General features: G+C 45.7%; 1 protein-coding gene across 1 annotated transcript in view; it reads left to right on the plus strand.

Moving 5' to 3' along the window:
• BRE (brain and reproductive organ-expressed (TNFRSF1A modulator)) overlaps positions 1-22,187 on the plus strand; it is a 190,383-nt gene that overhangs the window by 64,855 nt on the left and 103,341 nt on the right. Inside the window, exon 7 of the mRNA XM_018555604.1 lies at positions 11,722-11,831. Within this exon, the coding sequence (XP_018411106.1) occupies positions 11,722-11,831 (110 nt within the window). The remainder of the gene's footprint in view (positions 1-11,721; positions 11,832-22,187) is intronic.

Here is a 22,187-nt window from a genome sequence, read left to right on the forward strand (position 1 = left end):
GGTGGGGTGCAACGGCTGGTCATGCTTAGTGCGCAAAATAGTCTAGCACCGGCCCTGAGTAGAAGAGATTTAAAACAAGCCATACCTGCTTGTACAATGAAGTAAGATCAGCTACTCTCACAACTTTCACATCTCATAGATGTAAGCTTTGAAGATGGATTTCTCCACAATGCTTGTAGATACAGAGATAAACGATGGCTTGTTTCAAAATAGTTTTCAATGCTTGTTTAAAATATGAAAATACTTTAGTGTGTGCATAGTCTGAGCTCAGGTTCACGTTCATTTAGCTAAAGGCACATTGATAAAATGTGTAAACACTATAAAAACAATCTGTTTTCTCTTTAACTGCAGATAAAATTGGCTTGCCGAGAGCAGCAGCCGCGTGCGGTTTTGATCTAAGTCTCTAGCAGTAGTCTGATCAGATTAGGCCTCCAGCGCCCTGTGCAGTCATGTGACGGCTGCTGGCGCTCAGCACAACAATACAGGACTCTGCGCAAGCATGGCGATCCTAATCTCTCTCTGCTGGTTACACTCCAGTTATCCGAGGAAATGGATTCCAGCTATTGTGACTGCCATGGAGCAGATGTTTTATTTGGAGTGAACGTCAGCAGACGCCTGCCTGTCATTAATCCCAGCTTCCAGTAACTGTGGTCCAGCTTACAGTAGGTGGGATCGGTTCATGTGATCCCCCCCCCCTTCCCCTCCTATTATATATTACTGTCTGCAAAACACATTAACCTCTCAGATTTGAGTTCAGACTCGGGCCAGCTACCTTCTGGGACTCTCACCGACTGGACACAGACAGATCACATAACAGAGAGCTACACTGTGTTAAACTTACAAGAATTACTTTGTCAATGTTTTGTTATCTTGTCTTCCACTATTTCCTAATCTTCACCGCTTGTTGGACCTCGCTATAGTCTCGTTATGTTCTGGAATTGTGGATTCTGGTAAACCAAGGCAAGAGTCTATGGCTGAAGATGTCTCCTTCACAACAGAGAGTAAAGCTAAAGTTTAATGTGCTTCTGTTTTGCATTATCTGCCCCCCCCCCCCATCAACATGCTTATGACATTTTTAAATAAAACCTTTCGGTTTTCATCGCATGCCTTCTTTGAAACCTAGTGATGATATCTATACTTCTCAATGCAGTGCAGGCTAGTGGTAAGGGTGGGCAGGGTTCTGTACATAGCGTCCTGATGGCATCACAACACCCTGCCTTAAGTGACACTAAACTCAGGAGTTAAATCTTAAAAATACATTCAACTACCTTAAAGGAGAACTATGGGGTTAGGGCTTTTCCCCATAGTTCTCCTAAGGGTAACGGGAGGACACAAACTAGCGTCCTCTCTTCACCCAAAGCTCAGTATACCGCGAGCGGCAGCTTGCGGTATACTGAGACGCCGCAGCGTAAACGGATCCTGACAATTGTGAGCGCTCCAGTCAGCGCTGGAGGATCGGAGCAGGGAGGGGGGAATCCAGTCCCTCCCCTGTCACGGCTCTCTGCAGTGACAGGATTGAGAAGTGAGCGAGGGACGGTATGTGTTCGATCACTTTCCGATCTACTGAGCCGACCTGTGACAGTTTCATTGTCACAGGTCGGCTAGAACTATGAGGTGAGTGAAAAGCACTCCTCATAGTTCTCCTTTAACTATTAACATACATGTATCTTATTTGTGTATCACTCGGCTGTAGATCCTCAAATCATCTCTGAATTGGTGCTGACACTGTCCTTCCTTCTGGAGGGGGGCTGCTTTTATTCCCCATGGTCCCTGTGTGTTGTAAAGTACTCACTGCTCCAAGCTCGCTCCCGTGATGGACTACAATCTTAATACAAATTAGTAAACTAAACATGAGATTGTAGTCCATCACAGGAATGAGCTTGGAGCGGTGACTACTTTACAACACACAGGGACCATGGAGAACAAAAGTAGCCACCGTCCAGAAGGAAGGACAGTGTCGGCACCAATTCAGAGATTATTTGAGTGATACACAAATAAGAGACATGTATGTTAATAGTTAAGGTACTTGAATGTATTTTTAAGGTTTAACTCCTGAGTTTAGTGTCACTTTAGTAGTCCTCTCAATAGTCCTCAGCCCTAAGTAAGCAGTGGGCTGGCTCCTAGGAGGAGTTTTACAGATATCAGAATATCTTGATGCCAGTCTGGAGGGGTGGGCGTTCCTAGACAGGTTGCAATTGTGCACAGACCACCCTAGGTAATGCCCACATGTGGTCCTGGGCCTCCATGATTGAAAGTACTGAAATCCAAGAATGAAATGGGTGGGCCAGGGACAGTCATGCTGGCGATGAAAGTGCTAGATGTTTCTGGATGGTCTCCAACCAGGAGACTATATCTGATTTACTGCAACTTGTAATGCACACTGTTAGAAGCTCAGAGTGTGCCGTAAAATCAATGCAAGCAATTCCAGTACAGGAGAGGAGCTGGTACAATACTGGAGTGAAGGCTGGAGCTCTGAAGCTGAACTCCAGACAGGCAGCCAAATGCACATTTCCAAGTTGCATAAGCTGTTTTAGCTGCCAAAACACTTGCCACACAGCCTAGCCAGTTCCGTGGCTGTCGCAGATGCCTGAGTACAATAGCCAACAGCAGAGAATCCTGCACCCAAGCTGTTTAGCATTGATGGGGGAATATATTGATTGGCTAGCCATACACTTAATATTCTATGTGGTGTATTATATGTAAATTTTAATCTTTTCCTTATGGAGGGGGATTGTCTAATTCTGCATTGTACTTGGTGATAACTGAGGCATGCTTTATCCTTGGCACTTCATGAACGAACGTCTTTGTGAGTATGAAGTATTCTGATTGTCCTTGTCTAGGTAATAGGGAAATGTTGTCGTAACTTCTCTGCAAATTAGCAAAGTAGTAATCCTCAACTAGGTTATCAACAACTTCTGCTAGCGTGTGATTATGTTTCATTTTACATCATTTCTCTAAGAAAGAGGAACACAAAGCAGTGAAAAGGTTTATTGTCATTATCAAAGCTGGACTCCGGACACCAAAAACTTTCATTTAAAATATTCCTCAGTAGCCACAAAGGCTATTAATCCACTTTGTGTGCCCCAGATGCCTTTGCAAACCCTAGATATTACCTTACCATAAGGCTCGGCGCAGTCCTCCGCGATCCGGGATCACGCGGTCATGCACAATGCAGGCAGCGATTGCCGTGCGGCCCCATTGATTTCAATGGGGTGACATCCGTGCGCCAATCGCAGAAAAAAGGTACATGTATCTTTTTTTTGCGATACACAACGCGCGGCTGTTTTAGTTTTTGTGTTCGGAAACGCACAGGCGGAATAGCGTCGGGAAACCCCGCGATCCGCCCGGCGCGACTGAGATGCCATTAGAAAATAATGGCACCCGCAGCGCGATCGGTGCACACCTAGGTGACTCCTGACCGTGTGGCAATTCGTGCGGAATCGTGCATGATTGCCGCACGATGAGGTGTCGCCTAGGTGTGCACAGGCCATAAAAGTAGCATCGGCATCATCACTGTGGTGTACATAGATTGTGCAGAGAGAAGAGCTATGGGAGGGACCTAGTAGGCTCCACCCACTACATACTTCCTGTAGAAAACTACAGGAGGGGGCAGATACAAGACCAGTCACGCTGCACATGGAGGGTGTCCCTGCTTTCATGGGGACAGAAACTTAATGGCAATTTCAATAATTACAGAAATCAAACTCCTTTTAGTAGAGGGTTGGAGGGCCCCAAACCCAGCCAGGTATTTATTGCTGTCTGAGCCCTTGTAGGAGGCTTCTCACTCCTGCCTGGTGATTACTGGTGACTGTTTATAGAAGAGTTCCTGTCTATGGAACCTCTAGATATGGAGGAGCATGTCACCTCCACCCGGGGTGCAGTGTCAAGTTTGTGCTGCTAATCACTAGATCCATGTACTGTCACTTGAGGAGGAGGAAGATGACATCATCAACACTGTGTACGCTCCAGCACCATGCAACATGGGTCTCCCATATCTGACGTTGCCTTCAAGTGCTCTTCAAAACCATTTCTCACTGTCTGCACTAAAATGGTCACAAACATATAAGGACAGTCAGGCATTCAGACACAACTTGACCATCTAGAGAAAGTGTAGGCAACCTCGGAACTCCACCACAGCTGAAGGTTCACCACAGCTGAAGCACCAAGGTTGCCTACCCTGAAGTACCGAGGTTGCCTACCCTGATCGTGAGCAGCCTTTCTCAACTAGGGTGCACTCTGGTGTTCCTTTTGGATTATTCAGGGGTGCTTCAGAATTTTTTTGGGACTGTGTTGTGAAGGAGGAAATGAAGACTGAGGTGATGGGGGCTCCTGATGTAAAGGGTGAATTCAGAGGCGTAACTAGAAACCACAGGGCCCAGGTGCAAGAAACCATTAAAGGCCCACCCCCCCCCAAAAAAACCCCCATGATTTTGATACCTTTTTTTTTTTTTTCAATACAGGTTAAACCCACTCTTTTGTGTTTAAAGGCTTTTTTGCCTTAAAATCCTTGACATTTGAGACTGGGGAGCCTAGAGATTTTGCATACTTTTATGGGGTGCCGTGACTGAAACAAGGTTGGGAAACGCTGATCTAGAGGAATGTCTGTCAACCAGCTGCCTCATAGACATGTACGTTTGGCTCGTCTGAGTGTATATGTTATATGAATGGGGTGGAAAGGAGAGGGAAGCATGGCCAGATACTGTACCTCCAGCACCAACTTATGCTAGGGGAACAATACCAGTCAGAAGAGGATTGCAATCTAACCGATCAATCCTTCTTTCCTGACTGTGGTTGGCCAAAGGACATGAAATTGTTGGGTGATCTGTCTGGAAAACACCAAGACGGGCAGCAATAATCTGTTGTCCATGATAAGCTCTTTGTAAGTGATAAACAGTTGAAAAAAACCTTTGCGGCAACATCTATTTGAGAAGAGATGACATAATCTCAGTCCTTGGCAGATCCAATTTCTCTGTATTTTGATGTGTCTATAGCGCAGTTGTAATGTCATCAGTGTGGGCGGTCGGGACACCTGAGTTATGTGATCTGCAGGTAATCAGAATTCAGCCAGATTTTGTTTATAGAGCCCTACCTATTCTATACTCACATTACGCCTCATTATCCCCCACCCAGCGCCGCACTGATATCATATCTCCTCCACACCTCTCAGTGCCTGGAACCCGCTCACACAATGGAGGCTGCAGGGCTTCTGTACATTTGGCTCCATGTCTGAAAACTGACAAGCTAGAGAAGTGTCTGAATACTAGCTCTGGACAACATAAGCTGCGCTTGTTGTCTTTGTCTACGCAGCAACAGTACATTCCTGACCCTACAGCGCTACGGCGGCGGTAATCCGATAAATTCCATACACACTCTTACTCATGTGTAACTAAATCTTCAGATCAACACCACTGGGTCTGTAAGCTGAGAAATGGCACCTTGCCTTGTATTTTCTAGAAGTGTCTCAAATCAAACCGTCATCGCTTCATAGTATTGATTACTGATTTGATTTGCCACATTGTAAGTAGCTTATCTCTGCATGGATCCTAGATGTTTACACAGTGCGCCAATCTGGCCCACTTCCTGTGTACTGTGCAGGAATGCTGTGCAAATACAAAGAGGTTCACCTAAAAACAGGGCCGGTGCAAAAGGATTTTTGCCTACACAGGCGTAGGTGGATTTATGCGCCCCCAGAACCCTCCCCCCTCCGTAACAGTACGGAGAACCGCAAAATATGTTGAGCAGGACCATAAACTAACACTAACCGCACTCTCTTTCCATTGTATTTTTTTTTTATTTAAATTTTTTTTATTTAGCCTTTCTTATTTTTTTAATTTTTATTTATTTTACTTTTTTCACTCTTTTTATTTTTAATTTTAGTTTATTTAATTACATTTTTTGTAACTTTTTTTTTTACTTCATTGCTGGGAGCAAAAGCCAGCCTGCTATTGGATATTTCAAATTGCAATAGCCAATAACAGGTTGGCTATTGCGGTCAGCTGCTGGAATGGAGAATGATCACGCGGCTGTCAGCAGGAGAGGAGCGCGGAGGGGTGAGTAGACGGCACGGGGGGAGCTCACAGACTGTCAGAGGTTTCTCCTTACAGTCTGTAATCGGCGGTCTGCCCCACTGACACAGATCGCTGCAGCCAATTACAGCCTGCCTGTAGGGAGAAACTGCTGACAGTCTGTGAGGCTGCACGGGGAGAACAGGATGGGCACAGTTATCTGCCGGGAAAGGGATTCCATTTCTCCGCCCCCCTCCAACAGCGCCCTCAGGCGGCCCGTTATGCTGTCTTGCACTAGCGCTGAGACTGCCTAAAAACGTTCCGCCCAGCGTATAGCCGGGCAGTTGCCGTTCACATGACACCTCTAGATGGCGCTGACAAGTGTAAGAGATTCCTATACTTGTCAGCACCATCTATTGGCACTAGTGCCATGTAAATTGCATTCACCCGGCTGTATGTCAGGTGGAACTTTCACAAATGAACCCCAGAGTGTCACTTCTTTTTCCTTATCAGTTTGGTATTTAGGCTAGAAATAACTTTGGGTATTTTTGTAAAAACCAGGGAAAGGTACCACTGTTCCCCATCCAATCCTTAACCAGTAGGATTCCAAGGCCTTTTTTTACTAGTTTGGAATGAGGATCTAGCACATACATGCAATTTTTTTTACGGCTAAACCACATTTCCGGTAGATTTGAATGTATTTATTTCATTTTTGAAGCCGCTGTGTCATGGATCTATGATTTGAGGGCCTTTCTATTGAGATCCAGCCTCCACTGCAAATGGGTCGCACTGACACTCAGCTCTCATCCTGCTCTAATTGAGGCTACAAAGTAAAGCTCTTCATGATTTCATTACCTATCATTGCAGCCTTGAATAAGGGGGCATCCAATTCTCCTGAAACATGTTTGCTGTATCTGACATTTCCTTCCCAATAAACATCCTAAATGAACCTTCAAGCAAGATGAGCGGTTTTTAAAAGGTAGCACAGTGGCTTAGTGGTTAGCACCTCTGCCTTGCAGCACTGGGAATCCCTGGTTCATATCCTGCTCAGGAGACTTTCATGTTCTCCTCCAAGTACTCTGGGTTCCTTGCCCACTACAAAGACATTCTAGTAGGTTAGTTGGCCCCTAAATCAGGCCTAATATGTAAGTGTATGTGAGATGGGACCTTAGATTGTAAGTTCCTTGAGGGCAGGGACCGTTGTGCATGTGCGGTATGTAAAGCACTGCGTAAATTGTAGGTTCTATATGCAGTCATGGCCAAAAATATTGGCACCCCTGCATTTCTGTCAGATAATTCACCACTTCTTGCAGTAATTGGGAAACAGCAGTTGGGAAAAGGAACCCTTCCAATTTGAGAGACCTGGAGCAGTTGGCAAAAGAAGAGTGGCCCAAAATTCCTGTAGAGAGGTGTAAGAAACTCATTAATGGTTACAGGAAGCCATTGATTTTAGTTATTTTTTCCAAAGGGCTGTGCTAGCAAATATTAATTGAGGGTGCAAATAATTTTGTCCAGTCCAATCTTGGAGTTTTGTGTGGAATGTGTCAGGTTTGGCTTTTTTTCCCTCCACTTTGTGTCATACCAATACAAACAAAAGAAATAAACATGAGAATGCCTAAACATTTGTCATTGCAACAATTTTCTGCGCAAAGTGGTGCATTATCTGACTAAAATGCAGGGGGGCCAATATTTCTGGCCACGACTGTAAGCACCAATATTATATAAATAAATAATCTATTTATCAACCAACCAACCAAATCCAGGAATTGATCTATTGATGAGCAATCCAGAGATTAACCAGGTCCATACATCACACACATACTGTTATCATAGGTTAACCCCCCCCCCCCCCCCCTTCTCATTTTTCAGGATTTACATCAAAACTGATTCCTACTCCTACTTGTCCAGCTGAGTTGGACACTGAATTCCAGGCAAACCGCCAAAAACAAAGATGACATAAATTCCACTGGAGGTCAATGCACACTGTCCAGATACTATCTGCCCGGTTGCACTGCAGTAAAGTAACATTAGTAGATAATGCAGACACTCACTGGTCTTGAGAAGTAGTATATGTCCAAACAGGAGGAGTGTATTCTATCTCCTTCTGAAGACATACACTCCTCCTCATGTGCCTCTACTACTTTCTATTTCTATCTATCTATTGATGTTACTTTGCGTGGGGGGCTTTAAAACAAGCCCTGTATGTGATAGTAAAGAAAAAGTGACCGGTCCTCTTTTTGGAGATATCAGGGGTCTATTAGACCCCTAATGTCACCTTTTGGACCCCATTGAAACTGGTGAAGCACAGATCGTGCTTCACTAACTTCTTCTCAGGCCACAGCAGCCCAAGAATTGACAGCTTGAAACCAGAAGTGTCAAAAAACTTGCTGCTTTTGGATTCAGTAACCGGAGGGAAGATTGGCAACTGGAATTGCGCTGATGTCCATCCAGCCAAGCTGCATATACCCGTAGTGCTTTTTAGGGCCCGCATGAGGATAGCCCGCGGCCGAGTGGGGAGGCTGCACCCTTTCCAGTATCATAAAAGTGATAGCCTCCCGATCATTTGTATGTGAAAGCGGCTGTAGACAGCAATACAGCAGGTGTGATCTTGACCATTTTTAACCACTTTACAATTGCAACATTTATATACACATTGTGGTCCCGAAGTGGTTAAAGATGCTTCCAGGCATAAGAGCATGTTTGCCCAATCTTGATAGTTTTTGTCAAGTTCATGTATAATGAGGATCTTGTGTCTCTAGCTGCCTTCTGACGTCTTGTGACCAAGAGTGGCCGAGTACTTGGGGGATGAAGTGTTCTGTGGGGATGGAGGTTCTCATCCTTTACCATTGTTTTCCCGTAAAATAGGATGGTGCTCAGATGTCTTCCCCCACATTTCCTCCTCCACAGACTAAAACAAACATTTTCTAGATGCAATTGTTCATGTTTGTACACATAATATATCTGTTAGGCCTAGTTCACACCTGGGCGTTTTGTAGCGCGTTCGAACACTCTGCAAAACGGCCTACGCCCAAAGAAGTACATGAGCTTCTTTGGGGCGTTTTTGTCGCGCGTATCCATTGGGATACAGCCAGGTAGCCCTCGGAAACGCGCGTTTGTCGTGCGGCACAAAACGCGCGACAAACGCGCATATTCGATACGCCTAGGTGTGAACCCAGCCTAATACAAAAGATTGTTTAGAAGCCAGATCACACATGCGGGTGTGTAGGTTGCAGTCAACAGGGCTGAAAAATCAAAGAATTTCTCTTTGAAACGTAGAAGCAGAAGAGTTATGGCAGAAAAATAAAAAGTGGTTTATCAAGTCTGCGCCTTTTTATTGATTATTATAATAATAGTTATTAGTATTATACAGGATTTATATAGCGCCAGCAGTTTGCGCAGCGCTTTACAATATAAGGAAGACATTACAATCACAATACAATTCAAGAAAAGATGGTAAGGAGGGCCCTGCCCATGAGAGCTTAACAGAGAACTATGGGGTAAGTGTTTTCCCCCATAGTTCTCTTAAGAGTCACGGAAGGACTTATACTAACCTCTTCCCGTGACCCACAGCTCAGTATATTGTGAGCTACAGCTTGCGGTATACTGAGACCGCCGCAGCCGGGGCGAATCCGAACAATGCTGTCGAGATGCACCCAGTTGCGTGAATGACAGCTGGCTCTGCCTATCTAGGGGCAGAGCCAGCTGTACCCGCCCCCTCCCACGTCCTTTCCTCCAGTCAGCGCTGTAGGATCGGAGATGGAGGAATCCCTACGGGGAGACGTGACTGACAGTCTCCGCTCTCTGCAGTGAGTGAGTGACAGTATGTGTTCGCTCACTTCCCGATCTCTTGAGCAGACTTGTAACAGTTTCATTGTCACACTTCGGCTAGAACTATGAGGATGAGTGAATTTCACTCACCTCATGGTTCTCCTTTAATCCTTTTGTTTGAATATGGATACATGTTTGTGCCATATATGTTTAAATTCACTTTCTGTTGACTGACTTACTAACTCTGCTAGAAGTCTATTCCCAGTATCAACTACTCTTTTATAATAATTATTTAAATCTGAACTAGCACAGAGTCTGTTACACAACAAGCCTTTTTGTATGAATAAAATTTGGTTCCCGATACATCTCAATGGCTTCAACAGCAATACGCATGTGGAAGAACTAAAACAAGCAAAAAAATATTAGGATGTATGTGTAACCACTCCTCAGCATGCCTAATAGGTATCCCACCACACTCTTGACCGTTATACCCTTTGTGGATGGGTGCTGAAATGGCGGCAGATGGCGCCCAATAGGTATCCCACCACTTTCTTGACCGGTATACCCCTTGAGGATGGGTGCTGAAATGGCTGCAGGTGGTGCCCTATAGGTATCCGACTGCACTCCTGACTGGTATACCCCTCAGGATGGGTGCTGAAATGTCTGCAGGTGACGCCCAGTAGGTATCCCACCGCACTCCTGACTGGTATACCTCTTGAGGATGGGTGCTGAAATGGCTGCAGAAGGCGCCCAATAGGTATCCCACCACTTTCTTGACCGGTATACCCCTTGAGGATGGGTGCCGAAATGGATTCAGATGGCGCCCAATAGTTATCCCACTGCACTCCTGACCGGTATACCCTGAGCTTGTACATCATATGGCCAAAAGTATGTAGACCTCTGCCCATCACACCATGGCCAAAAGTATATGGACATGTGTCCAAATTATTGAGTTTAGGTGTTTCCAGTAAGGGATATTGTTACAACCAGAGAATACAAAGACACTTTAGACAATTCTACCAACCTTGTAACAACAAGTTGGGGAGGGCCCTTGGGCACAAAGCCAGCTTCATAAAAACATGGCTTGATGAGCTTGGCATGGAGGAACTCAAGTGACTTGTACAGAGCCTTGACCTCAACCCTACTGAACATCTTTGGAAATAGATGAAATGGCAATTGCGAGCCAGGTCTTCTCATCCAACATTACCTCACAAATGCTGTTTTGGCTAAATGGGTACAAAGTCCCACAGATACACTCCAAAATCTCCCCAGAAGAGTGGAGGCTGTTAAAGCCACAAAAAGGGGCAACTCCATATTATTGCCCATGGTTTTGGAATGGGAGTTAAGTATCATGGTCAGGTGGTCACAAACTGTTGCGGATGTAGTGTGGTAAACTTTAACAGGCATCTTAAAAATGAGGTCCCTCTTGCTGGCTTGTAGCACCGAGTACTAAGTCAATGTGTTTGTTTTATGTACTTGTTATGAATTGGCCCCCTGAAGTGCAGCTCTCTTCTTATTAGTCAATGAGCTGCATGGTTCTTCTATTTTGTGGCTTTTCCGTAGATACTCAGGCCAATTGTTATAGGAAGAACAGGTCATCGGCCAGATTGGATTCTTCGATAAAGTTGATAAGTGCTGTGCTAGGTGTTGCTTGGCTGCGCTCCATACGTTTTCCTCAGCACACATTTCCATGCATGTTTGGGTGGTCCAGCCTTACATGTTTGTGCATCTACCTTCCAGTATCTTTGCCTAGCTTAACAGTGGCCATACACAGCCCGATCCATACAAGCAGTGCTACCATTGTTAGAAATGTTTGTAAAAATCAACCTAGAATTGGTTCTTCTCAAATGGCCACCCATTGGAAGTGCTTCTTGTTGTACCCAGAGATGTTCAAACCTCTTCTGTGCAAATCTCAGCTGATAAAGAATTACCCTTCCTCTCTCTACAGGATGCAAATGAGGACCCAGGGGAAGATGTCGCTCTGCTCTCTGTTAGTTTTGAAGACGCAGAAGCCACCCAGGTGTTCCCCAAGCTCTACCTGTCCCCAAGAGTTGAACAGTAAGTACTTTTTTTTTTCCAGCTCATCAGAAACGCAACACAATGATTTTAATTGACCCCACAGAAAGCAATGTTTCCTATTGACCTTGAATCTTAGCTGCATTGAACAATGCTGACAATTGCACTGGGGCACACTTAGGGGCTGATTTATAAATCTTCTGCTCAGCAATGCTCCTCAGCTCCATCTATTGGCAGCAGGGCTGTGCGAATGGCATTTGCCCAGCCATACATATCAGCCCCATGATATGTACAAGGCCCAATTAGAATATGAAGATGCAACAATGGCAACATCACTTAGAGAAGAAAAACTATATTTGATTAATTGCAGTCTTCTATATTTCATTAGTAGGATTGTGGTAAAATATTATCTTACTCCTAATGTGCCTATGTGTGTTCTGAGGTAACAGTGCTGAAGTGCTGCACCTTGTGGTGTCTGCAAGTACCTGTTTTAGCCCTAGTTCACACCTGAACGTTTTGTAGTGCGTTCTACGCTCGACGAACGCTCTACAAAACGCTCAAACATGAAAATCCCATTGTTTTCAATGGGTCTGGTTCACACCTTGGCGTATTTCAGCCCGTCCCTAACGCGCTACAAAATGGCCCACGCCTGAAAAGGTACATGTACTACTTTGGGTCGTTTTTGTTGCGCGTTTCCATTGGGATACAGCCAAGTAGCCCTCGGAAACGCGCGTTTGTCGCACGATTTTTTTACCGCGTAAAAAAACCGCGCGACAGACGCGCATATGCAATACGCCTAGGTGTGAACCAGGACTTAGTCTTCCAGTTGAGGTCTTCGGATCCTTAGGGCCTGTTCACATGAGATCAGGTCCTGATCAGGTCCTGATCAGCAGACATGGAGCTGCTGATGCAGTGCGTTTTTGGCCGCGGTTTTGATGCGTTCCAGAATGTTAGCTGCAGCGCAGTGCGTTTTTGACGCGTTTGCGTATCCGGACCGTTTCCGGACCTGACAAAATGTGACATGCAGTATTTTTTCTGTCGTAAGCTGAACGGACTGCGCACGTGAGAACTGGAGCCCATAAAACACATAGGGATACATTGGGATGCATTTTGAGTGCAGCAGCGTACGGAGCCGGTCAGCACACAAAACGGACATCGTGTGAACAGGCCCTTAAAGGAGAACTATGGGGTTAAGGCTTTTCCCCATAGTTCTCCTTAGGGTAACGAGAGGACACAAACTAGCGTCCTCCCGTCACCCTAGGCTCAGTATACCGCGAGCTGTAGCGCACGGTATACTGAGACGCCGCAGCTGAAGCAGATCCCGACAATTATGTCTGGATCCGCCCAGCTTCGTGACTGACAGCTGGCTCTTCCTATCTACAGGCAGAGCCAGCTGTACCCTCCCCCGTCCGTTCCGCCAGTCAGCGCTGGCAGATCGAAGCGGGGAGGGGGGAATCCAGTCCCTCCCCTGTCACAGCAGAGAGCAGTGACAGGATCGAGAGGTGAGCGAACGCCGGTATGTGTTTGCTCACCTCCCGATCTACTGAGCCGACCTGTGACAGTCTCGTTGTCACTGGTCGGCTAGAACTATGAGGCGAGTGAAAAGCACTCATCTCATAGTTCTCCTTTAACCAGGGTTAGGGTCTAGGATCCAAAGCTCTGCCCCTCCTACCTCTTGAGGTCTACTAATGTTAATAAACTGTCAAATGCTAGAATTTCTACAGCCCACTGGTGTTCTGTTATCTAATAGCAGAATTACAAGGCTGGCATTCAGTCTTCACTTGGGAAGAACTCAAAAGCCTCCTGAACAGTCAGGAACTAAGATCCAAAGAGCTCTACAGGGACACATGAATCACTTTGAAGATGCCCATCCGGTCCTAGCCATTCAAAGAAAAACTTTTCTCGTGTGACGTTCTGTGGCACCTTTTCTAGTAATTCAGAGCGGGAATTAGCTGCACTCTAAGCCAACCCATCTGGTTATGTTGTTGCCTTTTGCATCATGGCGTCTCTGTGGACCCTGTGAGGGCCATGTGATTGACTTCTAGCCTATGGGTAGTGTCCATGTCAGCCGGAACCGACTTTGATACTGCAAGAAGGACCCTCCCACACTACTGGGCAGACCAGAAGAAAGAAATGGGAACCAGCATGTCATGTGACTGCAGTTTTAGATAAGTACTTGGGACTTTTAGTTAAAGTTTTAGAAAAAGATCAAAAGTTCACCAATCCCTGCCATAGAGAGCAATGGCTGCCTCTGTCCTGAACTTCACTTGTACACTGGGAGCAACCTTTGCTTTCAATGCCTGTTCTGGAGACACCCACACACACAATTCTCTTGTGCTGGTTTCACCAGAACAGGAAGTAAGGAAAATCTTCCCAGTGAGGGACACAGACAGAAATAATACACTGGGAAAAAATGTTAAAGCTGAACTCTGGCCTTCCCTTCAGTCTTGCACAGTTGTACAGGCTCCTCTCCTGGAATCAATTGGCTCCCTCTGATATCACTGCACACTGTGACTGTGACGGACTGCACGGCACCCCTGCTGGGTGCCTCCGTCACAGTGACCGTCTCACAATGTGCATTAGAAGCTGCAGCAAGTCAGATAAAGCTTGACTCATTTCTTGCCTGGAGGACGCCAGGATAGTCCTTTCCTCCCCAGCCTGACTGCCTCTGGCCCAACCCTTTCATTTACCAGATTCCATTTATTTTAATCATGGAGGCCCGGCATCACATGTGGGTGTTACATAGGGTGACCTGCATGCAAATTGAATCTGTTAAGCAACGCCCACTCCTCTAGACTGACAACCGGCCATTAAGCATTTTTAATATTTGCGTAACTCCTCCCAAGGTCAGCCCACTGCTTGCATCCGAGGTCATGAGAGGAGTACTGAGGCAAGGTGCTGTGATGTTTTCAGGAAGTTATGTACAGCACCCTGCTGGCCCCTCCCACCAGCCATAATCTGCCTGCATTGCACAAAGAAGCAAAGAGACCGAGCGGTGATGACTCTGGGTCTAAAATAAGTCATGTAATGAAAAAGCAAAGGTTTTATTTAAAAGATGTGTTAGCACGTTGATGGGGTGAGCAGGAAATCCAGTGAAGGCAAAATGTAAGCAGATTAAACTTTAGTTTTAACTCTTTCCAACTGTATTCACAAAATACGAGTTAGACTTTAATCTAGACACTGAGAGAATGAATAATTGACTTTCTCTATGGGGGGAATTTATCAAAACTGGAGCAGACAAAATCTGGAGCAAATTTGCACTGCAACCAATCAGCTTCTCTGTCTCATTCTCAAATCTTACCTGAGCAAACTGAAGAGAGATGCTGATTGGTTGCCATGGGCAACTGCTCCAGGTTCTCTCTGCTCCAGTCTTGATAAACTCCTCCCTTTGTCTCTCTTATTTGACCTAATAGGCGTTTTAGGTTTTCTTTTTAAATTGTTCTTTTATACCAAGCAGATCGTCATCGAGGTTTACTGACTTTTGTGTTGCGTCACTAGCGGCAGTGACCCCGGCCACTCTATATGATTCCATTATGGGGTATTCCAGGACGGTGGTACAGCGATAAATATTGAGGGTTTACAGGAGTCTGGCGAGTTAAATAAACAGAGGAAACATAATGCACATCTCTTTTATGAAGCTTGTAATAAATCTTGTTCCTACCACAGAGAACAAAGAGGGTTCTTGTTTAACGGCCCTGTTTACCTATTCTTCAGGAACATGCTGCTGCTGTATAACCGCTTGCTTACATGTTCAGGGAAATGGTCTGCATTCTGTGCCAGTTTCTTTCTTAACACTTCCCGGGCCGTACTTCCACCCTCTGCCCTCGCAGTATAACTGTGGCCTTCTGCCACTGGCAATGTGATCCGTTTTCCTTTCAATGTCTCATTCCATCTCCTACTTTTTGCTTTCTTATTTACTTAACCTCCCTGGCGGTATTCCCGAGTGTGGCTCGGGGTTAATTTTCAGTACCAAAAAGCGGTAACCCCGAGCCACACTCGGGATTACACTGTAGTTGTCCCTACGAGCCCCTGGTGTCCACCCGCTGTGTCCTCTGGCAAATGCCGGCATTCGTCTTCCGGGTTCCTTCCCTGCGAGCGCCGGCGTCGCAGGGGGGCGGAACTGTCTGGAAATTCAAAAGTGAGCACAACATGACATACACACAATACATTGTAATCTGTTATGATTACATTACTGTATCAAACCATTTCACCTCAGTTTTGTCCTTAGAGCTTTGTCCAGTGCCCTGCTCTAGGGACAAAACCGTTCTTTCTGCCTGGAAACTTGAGAACGTCCATGGCATCCACAAATACTGACATAATCAGACCGCAAGGGAGGTTAAAGTAACGTTACAAGTCTGCATGAGTACATTCCATCCATGAGAATATTTCAGAGGTGTGGGGAGGAGCCTCTTGCTATCCTTTATGATAGACCTAACTTGATTTGTAGGTGGCTTAGTAGCTCATTAGCTTACGGTTAGGCAGCTCAAGGACGCACAGGGTGCTAAGTGTTATCCTGGACTCTGACCTCTCCTTTAGGACCCACATCCAATCAGTAACCAAATCTTGCCGTCTTAAGCTCTGTAACATTTCCAAAATTCTTCCCTTTTTAACATATGACACCACAGTGCTACTAATTCACTCTCTGGTCATCTCTCGCCTTGTCTACTGCAACTCCCTTCTCATTGGCCTACCTCGGCACAGGCTATCCCCCCTCCTTCAGTCTATCATGAATGCTGTTGCCAGACTCATCCACCTTACCAACAGCTCAGTGGCCACCACCTCTCTCTTCCAATCCCTCCATTTCCAATAGCACAATGCATAACATTCAAAATATTACCAAGCCATCCACAACTATGCCCCCGGCTACATCTCCAACCTCATCTTAAGATATCAACCAAACTGTCCTCTCCGCTCCTCCCAAGACCTCCTGCTGTCTAGCTTCCTCATCACCTCCTGCTATACTCACCTCCAGGACTTCTCCAGAGCCTCTCCCATCCTCTGGAACTCCCTGCCAAAACCTATCCAGCTATCTCCTAATCTGTCTGCCTTTAGGCAGTCCCTGTAAACTCACTTCTTCAGGCAAGCCTATTCCACCTCCTCTTAAAAACAGTACATCTACTCCTTCAATCAGCTCATTCCCCACAGTTATTACCTTGAGTATCACTTGTCCTTCCTTGTACATTGTAAGCTCCCATGAGCAGAGTCCTCTAATCCTTTGGTATGGTTTTGTATTGTACTTGTACTGTCTTCCCATATACATATACCGTGTACTTACTGTCTTCCCATATTGCACAAACTGTTGGCGTTCTATACATCCTGTAAAATAATGATAATAGTAATAATAATAAAAGAAGAGCACCAGACAAAAATAGATGTCAGAGTCCATAAAAAAGTTTATTAATTGTGTCACTAAAACAGCCAACGCGTTTCAGGGGCAGACACAACCCCCTTCCTCTGGGCTTGGAAGCAATGAGAATTAAGAAATTGACTCAGAGCACAAATCTTGTAGCTATGGTTAGTTCTCCCAAAATGTGTGGATTGCAGGCAGTGATTGGAGTGATCCACAGGCACCAGGAAGCTGAGAAATACAAGCAGATACGTATCCATCATGCCGTACCATCAGGTAGACGTATGATTGGCCCTAGGTTTATTTTGCAGCCGAATGTCTTTAAGAACTATCTTCAGTGTAAAGAAGGACAAGGAGTCCTGGAAGTGATGGCTTGGCCCCACATAACCCTGATCTCACCACCATGGAGTCTGTCTGGGATTACATAAAGAGACAGATTGATTTGAGGCAGCCAAGAGACAGAGCAGTCTCCAGCAGCTGTTCATCTAGTAGCTTGTAGAAGGGTGGAGAGAGGAGAGGGGAATAGAGAGCAGGGAAGTTGCGTCTGTGTGTTTGTGGAGACACACACAGCTTACTAGCACACACAAGGGTGGCTCCATAGGACCTTTGCATAGGAAAGGAGCCACCCTAACACAGGAAGTCAGGACCAGTGCTCAGGGGACCAGCTGATTCTGCAGGAAACTAAAACTTTTAAACATCAAGGAGCAGCATCCATTGTAAATGATTTCATCAGCATTTGAAGTAGAATAAAAATCATTTAACTTTAATATCACTTTACCACCTTCCTTATCCTGCCCATTAACCCCCTCATCTCCATCCTCCCCCTGTATCTGACCTGTACATTAACCCCTGGTACTCAAGTGGTTAAGCTCCGTCTCTTTTCATTAGATCCCTCTGTTGCTGCTGTTTGCTGATTTCTGTCCTCAGATGACCTAGAAAACACACCCGGGCATTTGTTTAACTTTCGTTCTCCTCTGAACCTGATTTGTTTGTGTGAATTATTCTATGATTATTCTATATACAAACAGGAGAGAAGAAGTCGCAGGACGGGTCTTATAATAACGCACGTGCGTTCTGCGATGAGTATGGGCTGAAGTTATGCTGTTGAAACAAACGTAGGATGTAATCGTCTAATGGTCCTGTTGCGTTATTTTATGTCAGGAGCAACTTTATATCAACTTGTGGGCCTTGTCAGGGCAGAGGCTTTGTCGTGGGTTACAGTGGAGCTCATGTATCTCCAGCAGTAGGTATGTGCTCTTATGAGGCTCATCTCAATGCATGATCTTTACCAGGGCATTCAACAAGGAGGCTGTGGTTTCTCTACACGACACGCTGAAGTCACAGGTTTGCAGCGAAAGGTTGGCCACTGTAAATGATCAAATCTTTAGGCAAGAAAAAAAGGCAGAGTTTAGACTGAGCAGCGTTCAAGCAGTTTTAGCGCAACCAACAGGCTCCGGTGGTTCTCAGGCATAGTCATAACAAAGGCAGAAGTTTGAGACAAGTGGGAAAGAGACCAACGGGATCCAGAGAACAGGCCCAGCTCATAACTAGAACAGCTATCAGGACTCTCAAAATGCAAAAAAACACTTTCCAAGTCTAAAGCTAGCCCAGGGCTAGACAAATACCTGGAGCCAGGTCACCAATGCTCCTTACAAAATGACTGCTGGTACCTAACTTTGGAGGTTTTCTCTAGTTGTTGTCAATGGAGCTGGCTCTGGGAGTGGGCAGACTGACTCCTGGATTCCATATTGATTAGTCCACCCTCGCACTAGCCATACACATGTCGGTTTCTCTCGTTCAGCCCACTCAAACGGCATTGATGCTGAATCTGCTTTGCTGGTTATTTTATTGTGACAACTGGCACCCTTGGCTGCCTGAGTACATGAACATTGACTGCATATGATTGGCTTCACTCACTCTTCGGCCAAGAAATTTTCTCTTGGCTCTTTCGATTTTAATATCCAAGATTGTCGAGCCAAAAGGGCCACCCATGGATCGAATTTCTTCCAATTTAGCTGGAATCTGCCAAAACTGGATTTCTGTATGGATACTTTAAAGAAACCGTTTGCTCACGTACTAGCCCTGTGTGCCGATTTTACCATGTGGCTTGGTGATGGCAGAATCATTTTGGAAAATGCCTGTGCTGCTTATATTCTCCAACAGAGGGTTGCAGGTGTGTATCTATGAAGAGTGAATCCTGCTGGTGCCAAAAGCAGAGGAGTCATTGTACAGATGCCAAGAGTGGAGCAAAGGACAACCGTTGATCCTTTACAAGGTATAGTATGGTAGCAGATCTATTGGTCTAGTCCTTTGCACTTCTCTCTATGGTACTATACAATGGCCACTTGATCAGCACCTGTTATCACCATATAGTCATTGTTAAGTTGGTCACATGATTCATCTGCAACACCTCAAAATATACTCTGGTACAGCGCTTCATGTAGGCCCAACGAGGCTTTAATATGTGTTGCTTTTTCTCCCTGATCCCTCGTTGAGAAAGCTCCCAGTCTCACCTCATTTATTACTCTCAGTATACGGCTGCATTCAGTTAAAGAATATCTAAAGCCAAAACTTTTTTTTTTATTTTGAAGAGTAGGGAAAGGTTAAACTCCTGTCTCTTTTTTTATGTCATCTGAGTCTCATTAGGGAGATCTTCCCTTAGTTCTAGTCCTGTGAACTCAACAGGAAGTGACGGAAAAGTTGAAGCCGAATACCATTGTTTCTATCTAATTTTCTAATTTCGAACTAAATAAAAAACATAGTAATTGACATTCATCGTCGCCTCCCCACATTGTGACGTAGGTGACTTCCTAACGATCCTACTGCACTTGTGCCCCCTCCCGCCCACAGCCTGATTCTCCCCGACCTTCCCTTCTCACACTTCTTTCCCTCCCTCTTTCACTGCTTTCCTACCACGTCCTCCCTCCAAGCCTTCTGATGTACTTCTGCCTGTCTGAGCTCAGGACCCCGGGCTGCCCACTCTTAGTGTCGGGTTTAATTAACCCTTGCACCTTGCAAATATCTGGCACTACGTCACTACCAGGCTTTCTTCCACGGCTCATCAGGTTTTACGTGACGGAACAAACGCTTGTCACATTCACTGAGCCTGCTAAAGCTAACACACGCAAGCATTTGCTTTATCTACCTGAGAGCCTACCTTCGCAGTTAGCGTCCGGCACCAAGGTGCATGGAGATGCATTGCATTTATGTACATTGGTCTAATATGAATATTACATGCAGTGTCTTGTAACCCTATTATGTGTTAACTTCAATAAAAATGTATTTGAAAAAAAAACAAACAACATAGTAATTACTTATGATACACAGTGATTTAGCAAACAAAATATCATCTACTTAGGGTTTACTTAGGGTTTACATATACTGAGAGATCTCTGAGCACTGAGATAATTAAGGACGTTCTTGCTGAATGCCTGGACGGTTGCAGGAGTTTTAGGTGGAACTTTGAGCCTGTAAGTTCATCCAGCCTAGGTGTTACCATGTATACCACGTAACTACACAGTTACAGCATTGCTATTATGCGTACAGGATGTCACCGCACAACTTATCTTTTTATTTCTTCACAATTTTAACACCTCTGAACCTCAACCAGACCTTTTTTTCCAGCTCTGTAATGGCTGGAACAGTGGCCGAGGTATCAACTTACCATCAACTTGTCCTTTTTTAAAATTCAATTATAGTACCCGATTAATTGTGCAATAGCACACAACTAGATGGGTCAAAAACATCCCTAATGAGTCCTGGTAATCTCACCATGTATGTGTTACAGTACCTCTAGGGTCTGTGCCTGTACATCCAGGGGCCTGGTCCTTTCTGTCCATGTGTAGCATGTTGTGCGTGCCTGGCTCTTGGGGTTTTAGGTATGGATGGTTGGGTTTAGATCTACTAGGATCTAAGAAAGTTTTTGTTGAAGGCCTGGTCAGTGTGATAAGAGTTATAAGTAGAACTTAAGTCTGAAAGTTCATCCAGCCTAGGTATCACCCACCTACTTGGCTAGAGCATTGCTTTATCTATACTGGATGTCACCTCAGCACTTGTCTTCTTAGGCCTGGTTCACACCTGGGCGTTATACAGCGTGTTCCTATACACTCATGTGTGAACCCAGCCTTAGTTCTTCACTATTTAACACCTCTGAACCTCAAGCTGAACTTTTTTAATCAGCTCTGTTATGCCTTGAAAAGCAGCCGAAGTATCTTATATCTTATCGTTGTTGCAAAGCACAATGCATCGTTCCTCTGACCTTTCATGAAATTGAATGATAGTACCCCACTCTCTCCCTTACAGTGACAGGTGCTGTGATTTCTTGCCAGCTGCCTTGTTTGTAAGATTGCTGATTCCTGTTTTGCTCTTTTGCTGTCTTGGATTACCTGCCCTCATTACCAACTCTGATTGCTTCTGTTATTGCTGCCTTCTTTGATCTCTGCCTGGACACTGACTGCTGTGTCTGGTGCCGTTCTCGACCTCTGCCTGGACACTGGCTACTGTGTTTGCCTCGACCTCTGCCTGGACACTGGCTACTGTGCCTGGTGCCTGCCTCGACCTCTGCCTGGACACTGGCTACTGTGCCAGGTGCCTGCCTCGACCTCTGCCTGGACACTGGCTACTGTGCCTGCCTCGACCTCTACCTGGACACTGGCTACTGTGCCAGGTGCCTGCCTCGACCTCTGCTTGGACACTGGCTACTGTGCCAGGTGCCTGCCTCAACCTCTGCCTGGACACTGGCTACTGTGCCTGCCTCGACCTCTACCTGGACACTGGCTACTGTGCCAGGTGCCTGCCTCGACCTCTGCCTGGACACTGGCTACTGTGCCAGGTGCCTGCCTCAACCTCTGCCTGGACACTGGCTACTGTGCCTGCCTCGACCTCTACCTGGACACTGGCTACTGTGCCAGGTGCCTGCCTCGACCTCTGCTTGGACACTGGCTACTGTGCCAGGTGCCTGCCTCAACCTCTGCCTGGACACTGGCTACTGTGCCTGCCTCGACCTCTACCTGGACACTGGCTACTGTGCCAGGTGCCTGCCTCGACCTCTG

The sequence above is a fragment of the Nanorana parkeri genome, unplaced genomic scaffold, assembly GCF_000935625.1.
Source record: "Nanorana parkeri isolate BGI_ZX_2015 unplaced genomic scaffold, ASM93562v1 scaffold204, whole genome shotgun sequence".
NCBI classification, from domain to species: Eukaryota; Metazoa; Chordata; class Amphibia; order Anura; family Dicroglossidae; genus Nanorana; species Nanorana parkeri.